Source organism: Festucalex cinctus, chromosome 11 (genome assembly GCF_051991245.1).
Source record: "Festucalex cinctus isolate MCC-2025b chromosome 11, RoL_Fcin_1.0, whole genome shotgun sequence".
NCBI classification, from domain to species: domain Eukaryota; kingdom Metazoa; phylum Chordata; class Actinopteri; order Syngnathiformes; family Syngnathidae; genus Festucalex; species Festucalex cinctus.
Window position 1 is genome coordinate 6,543,320 of NC_135421.1, and position 13,857 is coordinate 6,557,176.

The window sequence follows — 13,857 nt, forward strand, 5'->3', positions numbered from 1 at the left end:
GCATCCCCATTCAAAAGGTAATCGTTAACAGTTTAGATTTTGTATTAAACAGTCACGTACAGAAGCAATCAGATGACAATGTTACACACAATGCATTCAAAATGATTTGAATCTCTAATTGTTGTTTACTAACCAGTTGATGTCAATCGTCATGATAGTAATTTCTTAGTGTAATCGTAGGATGGATGCATGTGCTTGTAATGACAAGTAACCTCCAGTGACAAATCGAGCAAGGTTGAGCATGCTTGGAAACATGTTTGAAAGTTGAGCAATGTGTATAAATAGCCAGAGAATTTCCAGATCATCAAGTCTGTTTATTACTCGAGCAAACAATTTCTATTGTTGCAAGTCTATCAAGGGTGGCTGTTAACCAAAAACATCCTTCTGTACAGTTTGAGGAAATAAAAATATTAAGTCAAATAAATATGAGGACACATTTTGCATGGCAAAAGAACAAAAGTTAATTGTTTGCAATTGGAATACTGTCTCATCTGTGTATGGACATACTGTAGTGATAATTAACTTCCCCTTACACAGAGTACAAATTTGATAAGATTTTCCATTTGACAGCAAACGGGGTTGGCAATTATTGTCAAATTAAAGAAGACATTGGCCTGTATGAGGGCTGCATGTCACTTTCAGTACCCCAAAACTAACGTGATATTCTAAAACAAAATGTGTATTGGAGAAGGAACTTATATACATTCATTTAGTTGAGTCGTAAGAACGGTTTCAGTGATATCACTCGTCACATCAGAGAGGCTTTGTACAGCAGCTGAATTCCAAATCCGAAATCAGGAATACATTTGTAAGAAAAGGTGGATTGTATTCTATATAATCACATTATACCCAAGAAAAGTAGTTGACTTTCCACACATTTAAAGCTTTTTCATACCTGTTAACACCTTATCATAAATATGATGCTAAAATGAAAACAATCCGTTTGAATGGTGGGTCGACCAAATGCACCGCCAGAGATTGGTGCCCTATATTGAAGTCATGAGAAATACAATGTTGCAAGTGCACTTAAACAGCCAAAAACCTGGGCCCTTCACACAGCACAGGCTAACGTGCTGCAAGTTAAGTACAGGCTAACGTGCAAAGATTGACATAGGCAACTTACATTTAGCAAAAATGCTGCAAAGCAGTGGTTTAAAAGTGTATATACAAATGAACTTCTTGTAGGGTTTCTGATTATTGTGGAGGCTGTCATTACATACAGAATACTGTTTGCATCTTTACAAGGGTCAACCCAACAGATTCACAGTCTTCGTAAGCCGATAGTTTACAGTTTTGTACATGCCAGTCCCTCGCTGCAGTCGCCGTAAAGAAACCTTCCCGTGCGCGTGACATGAACGTGACTGCTGCAGCGTCAGATTGTTGGTCTCGCCCAACCCTAAGCTAGAAAAGACTTTTGCGGTATTTACAAAGCTTCACTTTCTTTTCACTCATGACTTCAGCCCAACAGCAACATCGCAAACAATTTGCCCCAATTTACTTAAAATACAACCTGAAATTATAATACAGTCTAATGTTTTTTGTTTTTTTCCTCCCGTTTTTTATTTTTTTTATTTATTTTATTTTTTTTTTTACATAAACAGTATCGATATTTATTTTAATTTTTTTTATTATTATTTTTTTTTATTATTATTCACCCAAAATTTTATTTATATATTTCACTGATTGGTGAGTGAGCTTTTTTTTTTTCGCGCCAAATCTCATTGCTAAATGGACAATTGTGGATCGGGATCCACAAAGTTGGAAAAGTGATCTCTCCTCATACACACAACATTCCAAAGTTTGCAGAGCAATCAATACGCGCTGGGCGGAGGAGTAAAAAGAAAAGTTAACAGTGAGAAAAGAGCCGTCAAATGATGTGATTTGAAGAGGCGGAAGTGATGTTTCAAGCAGTTGGGACCACCAAATGGATGGCAACGTTTATTCCTCCATTAACTGTGACAGGAGACGTCTGAGGAACTGCTGCTATTGCTGTTTGTGGTCTGGGCCCGCTTGATGTACAAATTCAATAATTTCATCTGCAAACAAACAAAGGCACGACACATTTATACAGAATTCAACAAGTTGCACTCATACAGAATAATCTGGCTAATGCTATTGGTGACCTGATGAGAGAAGAGAGAAAAAAAGAAGGGACGTTTACGAGGCATTTTTATACAGGATATTTCTTTTGTAAAATTGTGACGTGGTGGTATTATGAGCTTGATAAGGCCACTTTGGTGCATTGTGGAGTTTGTCACTTTTTGTACTCGCAACTGCCACCTCTGGCCTAAAGCGTAACTGCAGCCTCTGTGTAAAGGATCACAGGGCGGTGCTGACAACGGCGTTCTGAAGCCGAAACAAAAACACCTCCAACACCTCGTTTAAGAACGTTTCTTAAGAGTTTTGCTTCTTTCAAAAGGAACCCCAGCTGTCATGACATGTTTGCTCTATATTATTTATTTGGTTGTTACTAACATAACTATGAGATTCATTTTTCAAAGATTATTTCCAGTAGGGGTGTGCTCAAAAAATCGATACGGCAATATATCGTTGCGGGCCTCATTACAATACACGTATCGATACGCAGGTGTCAGAATTGCTATTGCTCGTTAACTTTAAATAGGCAGTTAACGTTTTTGCCTTTGCAGCTTGCATTGTACCTAAAAAATAAAAAAAAGCAGCATCTTTGAAGTTAATTGCCTTCAATTAATGCAAAAATAGCTCATCAGTGATTGGACACTGTGTCTTGCCAAGATAAATGAAATTAAGGAAGAATATCAACATTTATTTACTTATAAACTCAACATGTCTTAATGTACCAATTTTCGTATATTTTGTTTAAAAACAAAATAGAATGCGTTACATGAAAAAAAAAATGCTGTTTTTATTTCCCCAAATATTTCAAATAAGCACATTTTAGAGCTCTATTAGGCTCATGCCTATTAATAAATTTTCCCGGTGTGTCTGTGAAAACTGCTCCCTACTCTGTAGTGCGTACACATTTAGACGATACGTATCGTATCGTGAGGTAGGCGGCAATACCCAGCCCTAATTTCCAGTTTAATACATTTTGTAGAAATGTATTTAGACGTCCGCCGGCATTGTTATTTACGTCGCCTCGCATTCCGTGCGTACTGCGTAGTGACGTAGAATGGCGGTGGTTCTCTGCCGAGCAATGTGAAACGCATATCAAAGCAAGGTAAGCCTCCGCTACGTTCCTAAAGGGACGATCAAAACTCATGAATGCGTCTGTTGAATGACGAGAGCACCGCACGGGAAGCGTGACTCTCCCGATCGCACGTTGTTTCTTTTAGAACGCTACGAGGTTAACCTTGCTTTCTTGATAGACGTTTCACATTGCTCGGCAGAGAACCACCACCATTCTACGTCACTATGGACGAAATGCGTTGTGACGTAAATAACAGTGGTGGCGTAGGTCTAACTAAAGTTTCTACAAAAACTGGAAATAATTTGTGAAAAATTTATCTCAATTACGTTAGTAACAACCAAATAAATATAGAGCAAACTTGTCATGACAGCCGGGGTTACTTTTAAGTTTCAAGCAGATTTTCCAAAACAGAGTAGACAAACGTGCACAAAAATCAAAACCTGATTGTATACTGTGTGTGTGTTTTACCAATTTATATTAACCTGGTCTAAGCTGAACAAAGAATTCACAAAATTGTTAAAGGGTACAACCTTCATTTTAATGACTGATTTAACAAGGTTATCTGTGAATCCGGATAAAATTATTAAAAATTGATGTGGTGCTCCGTAGGCTAGACTCTCCAATTAATGAATCAATCGATTATTAATTTAATAATAAACAATTATTAATTTAATATAATTATTTGAACCGATTTACCCTACAATATTAATGTTTTAAACGCCAAATTACACCTTTAAGTGGGGACCACTGAAGGCTCAGGTCCAAAATGTTCTGCCCACCTCTGAGGTATACCCAACATTCTCTGGTCTTGGTGGTCATTACCTTGCTGCCGGTGAGCTGTGCCAGGTGCGGTTTGAGCTCCTCACCAATGACGGAATATATCGCCACCAGACAGAACACGCTGGCCTTGCGAACGCTGCTCTCTGTGTTGTCATATCCCTGCAATGAGACAGAGAGCCATCATGCAACGCATGCACACACAATGAGGAGTGTGGGAAGGTATGGAATACATTCAAACATTTTGAGGCACAAATACGGCAATTTGTAAAGTCAAAATATGATACTGCTGTTCTTAAAATATTTGAATCTTGCGTCAATAAAGTAAAAGTCTAAACATCTAGTCTAAACATTGCATTCTGATTCATTCATTTGCTCCCAAAAACACACAAAAACATTGTACAGGGAGTCATCGAGCTACGTCGTACTACGTCCTACGTCGTTTCGACTCTCCGGCGCCCGTGACTCGTCCGTAGCACCTCCTTTTTAATTACGCAATTTTAAAGTTATTTAAAGCTGTTGCTGTTGTTACCTCCAGCAACGGACGTCCATCTAGCAGATCGGCTCGCCGTCAGGCGCGTCACATTTCCGTGTTTAAGCTTGAATGAGCTCCGCTCTGCCGTCCATCACCAATGAACGTCCGTGCGGAAACACAAAATTGGTTCCGGTGTTTCCTGGTCCCGCAAATACAGGACTGTCTCAGACAATTCGAATATTTTGATAAAGTCCTTTATTTTCTGTAATGCTATTAAATAAGCAAAAATGCCATACATTCTGGATTCATTAAAAATCAACTGAAATGTTGCAAGTCTTTTATTGTTTTAATATTGCTGATTATGGCATTTTGTTTTACTTGGTCTGAAGAAATAGGATATTTGAGTTTTCTTACGCTGTAAGCCATAATCAGCAATATTAAAATAATAAAAGGCTTGCAATATTTCAGTTGATTTGTAATGAATCCAGAATGTATGGCATTTTTGCTTATTTAATTCCATTACAGAAAATAATGGACTTTATCACAATATTCGAATTGTCTGAGACAGTCTTGTATGTTTTTTAACATATGTTTTTAAAATGTTTTTTTGTTTTTTTCTTAAAAGAGCTCAGAATTGTTCATTCGGTAGTCTTACCGATTCAACGTCTTATCATCATTGCTCTTTTTTTTTTTTTTTTTTTTGTGTGTGCGTTTGCGTGCGTTTGCGTGCGCGTGCGTGTGCGTGCAAATACGTATAAATTTATACTCATTAATTCACCTAAAACCTTGTAAATATCCCATTACCCTTCGCCTTAACCAGGTACTTCAGAATCTTGCCAGAGTCGTGAGGTTCAAATGGTCAGGAGACCAGAGAAAAGGTCAGAAAAAATAAAGAGAAAAGAAAGATAAATCAAAGTGAAATCCAGCACCGACCAAACACTTCCTGCCTTCCCCATGGTTACAAAATCAAAGTCTTACGCCAACCCCGGAAGCCTCTAAATTCCAACAAATTAGCGAGATCTCAAGAGACCAGAGGAAAAACTAAAGAGAGGAAGGAGGGAAGGATCGATGAGGCAGAGTGAGATCCATAGAAGCCAGTACATCCAATTCATCAAAGTGAAATCCAGCACCAACCAAACCCCTCCTGCGTGGTTACAAAACCAGAGTCTTATGCCAACCCCAAAAACCTCAAACTTCCAATAAATTGAGATCTCAAGTGACCAGAGGAAAAACTAAAGAGAGGAAGGAGGGAAGGATAGATAAAGCAAAGTGAGATCCACAGACACCAGCACCCACTGATTCAAGGGGCTGTGGGAGGGAGAGGCAAATTCTGTTTGAGTTTCAGTAGATGCTGGTGCGATGGATCTGGCATGCATAAGGACCACCACCAAAGAAAGAAGCCGTCAACCGCGGTCCAGCAAAGCGAGAACCGCCCCCCCCCCCCCCCGGAATCCCCAGGCCGCGGCAGCACCAAGGCCACCCCCAAGCCACCCGAGCGGACACCGGTCGGCGAGCCGACCCAGACGCCCGGAAAACCCCCGCCCCAGCCCCGGCCCACACCCCCGAGTCCAAGGCCGCAGAACGAGGCCCGGCAGGCTCCCACAGCGCCCCACCGGTCCCCAACCCCCATCCCCCCACGACCCCCCCGCACCCCACCCAAACCCGCCACCCGCCACGACCCAGGCCACGCCACCCCCGGCCCCCAAACCCACCCCGACCCCCAACACCCAACCCCCAAAACAAGCCGCCCCCCGTCGACCGCTAACCGCCCGGCGAACCCCGCCCCCCGCGAGTCCCCCCCCACCCCCGGAAACCGGCACCGGGCAGCAGCGCAGAGAGGGAAGACGTGCCCACCCCACCTCCAGCCGTGCGAAAGGAACACAGCGGCGGGAGGGGGGGAAGCAGAGGAGGAAGCACCGGGGAAGAGGCGGAACACCAGAACACCAGAACACCGAGCCCGGTGGGAAGAGGCCCCGGTCGTCACGCCAGCGTACTAGTGACACCTAACCCTGTTACTGAGTCCGCCAGCTCGCCGACTGGCGAGCTCTACCCTTACACCGTGAATGTGGCCCCACCCAGTGTATATACAAGTGTGTGCGTGTGGTGCATTAAAATAGGGAGCAGGTGAGTCGGAGCAGAGGGAAAAAATTTCCCCTACTCCGATACACCCGCATCCCCCCCAAAAAATGAATATGTATATGTGTGGTGCATTAAAAAAGGAAATGGAGGGACAAAGTGGTGGGGCAGGGACACAGATGGGGGGGACCACAGCGCTGCCAGGCACTGCAGTCCATCCCCCCTGATGGCTCCCCGCCCCAACTCACCCCTCCCCTTGGACATGATGTGCATTAAAATTGGAGGGGAGTTGAAGGGTGAAGACGGTGTTTCCACCCTTCCCCACCCCACCAAGAAATGTGTTGTGTGCCCTATGTGTATATTTACAAAGTGTATAGTGCAAAACTAGTGAAGTGAGTAAGAGGAGCGACCAGCGGGGCCTAACCCAACCCGGCGGGTGTAGGTTAAAATGTTTTTTAACATCAAGTCGAATCTCAACGTAGGACTGGAACTCCGCCGTAACTTGAGGACTCCCTGTATTTTAAATATTATCATGATTCCAAAAACATATTTTTTCATATTATATATATATATATATATATATATATATATAGAGAGAGAGAGAGAGAGAGAGAGAGAGGCTGCATCAAAGCCTTCTGTATGATCTAGCATCAAAATACATACATATATATATATATATATATATATATATATATATATATATATATATATATATATATATATATATATGTATTTTCATGCTAGATCATACAGAAGGCTTTGATGCAGCCTCTGAACTGAAGAGAACGCTTAAAGCAATGGCAGTTATTACAAAAACGGCCAGCAGGTGGCAGCATAGTATAAGAGCTCAACCAGGGCCATGTTGCAAAAGGGCTATTTACCCCACTGTTTTAAACAGAATTGTGAATAATGATAAATCCATATTCTTATGCTAATTGCTGCAAAACAGAAACCGATAGAAATATATATTTGATCTTGATAAAAGAAGAGACTCTAATTTTTCTTTTAGTACATTCCATGTTTTTATAGGAACTGGAACACAATATTCTGTGGGCCTTGCAAAATCAGTCAAAATCCAGTAAAACAGCCGGAAGCAAAGGGGGTTGCTTCAGTGAGAATGGCTGGGAGTGAATGAGTTAAGATTGCATTTGTAGAATAGGAGTTAAGCAGCAAAATCCACCAATTTTATCAACCCCAGTGGGTGGCCATTTTGCCACTCGCTGCTGACTTAAAATGACATCCCAAGTTGCTCAGGGCTCAGGTAACCAATTATACCTGTTTTCTGAAGCTGAGCCATAATTGGTCATTACCTGAGAAACTGTGATGTCATTTTCAGTCGACAAGAAGTGGCAAATGGATATAAACGAGTGGATTTTGCTGCTTAACATTAATTAGAATGCCTTGTTTAGACAAGTGGGAGCGCATAGAACATTATTGTAAATACAATTTTTTTTATTGACTTCACCTTTAATTTTGCATTTTTGTGTGTTTTGAAAGTGTTGATGCTTCATCATCATTAGCCTTCCATACAACATAAGGTAAAATCATCTAATAAACGTAATATGAGTGATTTGAAGCTGACAATATTACTCTCTCTCTCAAAATAATATGTGAAGCTGACAAACTACCCGGGTCAACTTCAGTGCTTCCTCAGTTCCTTCTACACATGGCAGCAAGCCAGCAAAAGGCTGAAAAGGTCTCAAACCTGCAAGAGTCCTGGGATGATGTCCACCAGCAGCTGAATTAGAGAGTCCTTAGCAATGCGTTCAATGACTTTGGTTTCCATCTTGATGGCAGCCAAGTTGATTGGGTAATCGGCTGTCTGGACAATTGGGCACAGCACCTTGACACATTGTTCTGGATAGATGGATCCAGCCAATGTTGACGCCGCTTCCTCAGCTGCACGCACCACCTGAAAATCGACATTTATCATCATTTGAAGGGAAACTAACTAAATATTTGTTTTGGTTAAATATTTCAAATTTGCTGCTAGTTTTAAAAGAGTAAAGGAAAAATTAGACTTCATACATTCTGTGTGGAGCAATGTACCTCTTTGTGTGAATCTTTGTGGGCCTCCAGGGTCTTCATGATGGTTAACTCCGCATAGTTCTTGAACCTTGCTGGCTGATTCTTTAGTATTTCTTTCAGCACACGCAACGCCAAAGCTCGGATAGTATGCTATCAGAAACAGAAAATAGAAATAGGGTTCAAGGGAGGATAATAGCTGCTAAGTATCCTCGAAATTGCATCATTTGATTACGACATTAGGTTACTTACATCTTTATCACCCAGTGTCTCCAGCAGGAGGAGAAGGATAGTTTTAAAATGTTCATCCCACACAGCCAGGCTGTCTTCTCGTGTGATCTTCAGGAGCTCCACCAGTGCGCCTTTACGTTCCTCAGAGCGCTCATTGTGATTGGATAACTCCTTAAGCAGGTCGGCCACCAAGTCAGAGTTGTCCTGACCAACTGTTCAACAAGAGAGAATGACAACAAAACGGCATTTTATCTTAAGACTTGTACCTTAAAATCTATCTATCTATCTATCTATCTATCTATCTAAATTACTGTAGAACTGCACTGAAGCCGATATACACGACGATTAAAGAGGAGAACACAAGAGCTATTTGGACTGTGAAGCACCGCCACCTTTTCCCTGCTTTGAGAGGGGAACACACTTGGTAGTTAGCTAATTAGCAGTTAGCACTAAGCTAGGTTGCTACAGCTCTCAAAGAAGTCTGCCTGGCCACCCCCAGACTCCTTCCGTTGTAAAAAGGCATCACTATGACACCGTTTTACAATAAAAAAAAATATTATATTAATAAATGTATTTGACTAGTTGTCGAGAATGGGGACTAGTTGAAGCAGGAATCCATGAGTTGCTTCATGTCTTGTAACGTTCACCAACGAAAATGACCTCAACACAAGTATATGACTCAAGTTTTACACTTTTAAACTTCAAATAACTTTATGAATCATGTTGCGTGACCAAATGATCTGGAGAGTTGTTGGGCCTTAACTTATAGCCATCAACTTATAAAGTGCAGACATTGATGTTCCCAAAAGACGCTTTTTATGTATGGAATTAGAATATTGCACAAGTATTTTAAAAGTTATGGTATCTTTGCGATAAGAAAGGGACCAGAGATGTCTAAAAGCAGCAACGTGACAAGGGGCCGCCATCTTGGTGGAGTTTACAGAAAGAGCACTTCAAATCCCTAAAATTTTCTAAACAGATAAATACAACTGACTAAACTATATGAAGTGTTCTATTACATAAATAGATCATTTCGTGAATAATGCTTAATTTGTGCCATTTAAGTCGGTTTTTTGTTTTTTGTTTTTTTAAGGACAATTTACACAATTTGAACATCACTAATTTTACAGAGTTCACATGAAGGACACCTTTTTTATTTATTTAAAGAAGCTACTTTATGCATGAGCTGAGCTCATTCAAGTATTACATTGTAGACAATACAGTACACATAATCATTTATTTCTATTGGATAGAAATTATAAAACACTTCAGTCTTTGTGCATCATATAAGACTAATTTAAAACGTGGGCTTCCATTTAGGAGAATAATGATCAGGTCAGTGTTTTCCGAAGTAGTACAGTCTTCCCTCGCTATAACGCGGTTCACTTTTCGCGGTCTCACTGTATCGCGGATTTTTTTTTAAGTGCAATTTTGCATATTTGTTTGCAGTAATATACCCATTTTATAAAATTTATGAAGTTTTGAACATTAACAATGTTTGAACAAGAGAGAAATGTGAGAACATGTAAATGCCTCAATGAGAAAAGTGTCTAAATTGTGTGGTAGGGGATTTTAGAGCCTTAAAACATTTATAAGAATTGTAAAACATAAAGCAAACTACTTCGCGAATTTCATTTATTGCGGGTATTTTTTGGAACCTAACCCCAGCGGAAAACGAGGGAACACTGTAGTTTTAATTAATTAAAATACATGGAAGGTGAAACCCTTACCCCAAAACCACCCCCCCGATTTTGTGTCGTCACGTGGAGGCTGTGGTGCCCTCAGCATTTGCATATTGTCTAACACATTCACTGCCAGCCCAGCAAAAATCCATTATTTGACGTCTTTTTCCGTCAATGGCAGTCAATGAGTTAAGATGAGATGTAACCAAAATTGACAGATTTTTAAGCAAAATTTGCCTTAAAAGGTTAAAAAAAAAAAAAAAAAAAAGATGCTGCAATGTAATCACAAAATATATTGGAACTTTGTGTTTAACACATTCACTGCCAGCCCAGCAAAAATCCATTATTTGACGTCTTTTTTTCTGTCAATGGCAGTCAATGAGTTAATGGGAAATCTGACCATAAATAAAATGAGGGCAGGGTCATAACATCTCAGGCAGAGATAAAGGAAAGTATGTCAATAAAGAAATAATGACTAAGAGCAAACGAGACAAAAAGTGAAAGGAATTAGGACAGTCTTATAGTCATCTAGGTGTGAGTTTGCCAAACACTCAGCAAAGAGTCAGACGGCGACAGAATGTTTACCAGAGAGCATCATCGCGTTTTCACCACTTTCCTTACGTCGGCCTAAAGGGGAGAGGGGTGGAGGAGACATGAAGGTGGAAGATGGGAGACGGATTCTGATGACAACAACAAGCAGGAATGTTTGAGAATAATTTATATGTGAAAACAAAGGAGGAGTCCTAAATGCTATTCCACATCATTGTTTGCCCTGGCTCAAACTGAGGCAGAGGTGCGGTACCGCTTCCGATAATTCACACACGTGCATATGCAGTGTGCCCGCGGATCACCATTAACGCTGTGTAAAGTGGGGATGGGGTGCTACTTACCTTTTTGGAATTTTTGTAGGTCTGTGGGGAAAATACTTGGAAGACCTCCCAAATTTATTTGAAATGCCCTCAAATGCGGAAACAGAGTCGACTAACAAATGACTTAAACAGTAGCCCTGTTTCATGGTCTTGCATATACTGTATCTTATTGGAACATTCAATTGATTGCAAGACTGAAATAGCATACACCCATTTATGAACAATGAAAATACAAATTATAGAATTTATTGTTGTAAAATTTTCAATTTTTGCATGTACTGTATACAGTATTCACTTTTTTAATCAGTGAGGTGCTGGCCCAGAAACACACCTTGTAAAATCCTAATCATATAATTGTGATAATTTTATTATTGTACCATTTTAATGACTGTTAACTACAATGTCACTCAATGGAATGCAGAGCCCCACAGGGGATGAACTGTTCATGGATGGAAAGAAGTTGTGTAGCACGTTCGTTTCTACACTGAAAAAATGGGAAACAACTGTGTCATTTATTCAAAGTACAATGTCATACTGATTTAATTGAAATGTTTTGGTTTCTGGTTCGAATGTGCACTTAGGGGATAAAATTAAAGGGAGCCTATCTCAGCTGGCAATGGGCAGTAGGCGGGGTACACCCTGAACTGGTTGCCACACAGGGCACACAGAGACGAACAACCATCCACACTCACAAGCACACCTAGGGACAATTTGGAGCGCCCAATTAACCTGCCAACTATGTCTTTAGAATGTGGGAGGAGACCGGAGTACGGAAAAGACCCACGCAGGCACGGGGAGAACATGCAAACTCCACCCAGGAAGGCCAGAGCCTGGACTTGAACCCGAGTCCTCAGAACTGGGAGGCGGACGTGTTAACCACTCATGCACCGTGCCGCCCGAATGTTTTTCATTCATATTAAATTGATTTGGCAACCAGTTCGGGGTGTATCCCGCCTACTGCAACCCGCGTGAGCCTAAATGGCTCAGATGATGGATGGATGGATGGATGGATGGATGGATGAAAATAATGCTTCCAACCAAATCATGAAATATGATTTGAGCAAAATTAATAAATTTAGCTGTGCCAAATTACAGCTTTTTTTTTTTTTTTTAGTTCAACGGATCTTTTTTTTTCTTATTGTTACATGTGTTTCTTAGCATACTACTTTATAGTTTACGGAAGATGACTAACAGAAGAGTGGTTGCATTATTATTATGCATTATTATTCTGCAGGTTGCAATTTTCCTTTATCCATATCTTCACTAACATTCTAAAAACACAAGTAAAACTACAGTGGAACCTCTACTTACAAACGTCTCTTCATACGAAATTTTCGAGTTACGAAACGCCTCAACGGGAAAATATTGCCTCTTGTTACGAAAGAAATTTCTAGATACGAAAGGTAAAAATACATTTCCGAACGCCACATACTTTCGGCTATGGCTATTTCCTACCATAGGTACCTATGAGCGTAAATATTAGATTGGTGTTTGTGCATCGTTCTGGCATCCCATTGGCTAAGAGGAACCTCTACCATAGGTAGCTATGAGCGTATACTAGATCGGTGTCTATACAGCGTCCTCATCATTCATCCCGCGGCCCATGAGGTGTTCCGATAGTTTTTCGTAAATGTATGAACTAACGGCCAACGAATTTGTGTAAAAATTCAAACAATTGGTGATTGATGAAGGCACAGTAAGTTTTTAATTGCGACGAGACGGGCCTTTTTTTAAAAAAAAGATGCCTCGCCATACCGGAAGTTTCCATGAAGTTTCAGAATTTGTTTAAAAGAATCGCCCAGAAAAAGTGTTCACCAGTCGGGCGTTTGCTCACTAAGATGAAGTTTGCCTTGGACATTTTTTCCGAAGGAAGGAAAAAAAAAACAAAAAAACAAAAAAAACAAAAAAAACATCCATGGATCAGTTCTTTACAAAACACCAGGCAAAAAAAAAAAAAAAAACACTTCTGAGAGAGAAGATGAACCAAAGAGGGCAAAAAAAACACAAAAACGATGAGGACAGCAGTTAAAAAGGTAAATGACCATCATTTTTATTCTTTACTCTATTCTTTGTTTTTTTTTACATTATGCACAACTCTCATTTATTGTGCAATAATCTAATTGTAACATGTATTTGTTAGATGTTTTGATGCATTTTTATGCTTTATAAAACATTTATGTCTGAATTTTGGGAGGCTTGGAACGGATTAGGGCATTTACATGGAAAATGCGTCTCTACTTACAAAATTTTCTACTTAAGAACTTTCTTACAGAACCAATTAATTTCCTAAGTAGAGGTACCACTGTACAAGGTAGTCCTCTAGTTACAAACATCCGACTTATGAACATTCATTCACAGATATCACAAGGGCTGACTGCTGTCCATAAATGCCATATTTCGATCGCAAATTAATATTTTTAAGTGCGCACCACATCATAAAGGTGCAGTACTGTACTATAGTATGCAATTAAATTTTTTTATTTTTTTTTATGTACTGTGTAGAAAGTATATACTGTATATAATTTCAATGTTTTTTTTTTTAATGTTTTACAT

At 40.0% G+C, this 13,857-nt stretch overlaps 1 protein-coding gene across 1 annotated transcript in view; it reads right to left on the reverse strand.

Annotated features, from left to right (window-relative positions):
• Positions 1 to 293: 293 nt before the first annotated feature.
• Positions 294 to 13,857, reverse strand: part of clasp1a (cytoplasmic linker associated protein 1a) — a 75,587-nt gene continuing 62,023 nt past the window's right edge. The window contains exons 37-41 of the mRNA XM_077537667.1: positions 8,775 to 8,965; positions 8,547 to 8,675; positions 8,203 to 8,409; positions 3,992 to 4,108; positions 294 to 2,036 (exon numbers count right to left, since the gene is read on the reverse strand). Of these exons, the coding sequence (XP_077393793.1) occupies positions 1,950 to 2,036; positions 3,992 to 4,108; positions 8,203 to 8,409; positions 8,547 to 8,675; positions 8,775 to 8,965 (731 nt within the window). The 3' untranslated portion in view covers positions 294 to 1,949. The remainder of the gene's footprint in view (positions 2,037 to 3,991; positions 4,109 to 8,202; positions 8,410 to 8,546; positions 8,676 to 8,774; positions 8,966 to 13,857) is intronic.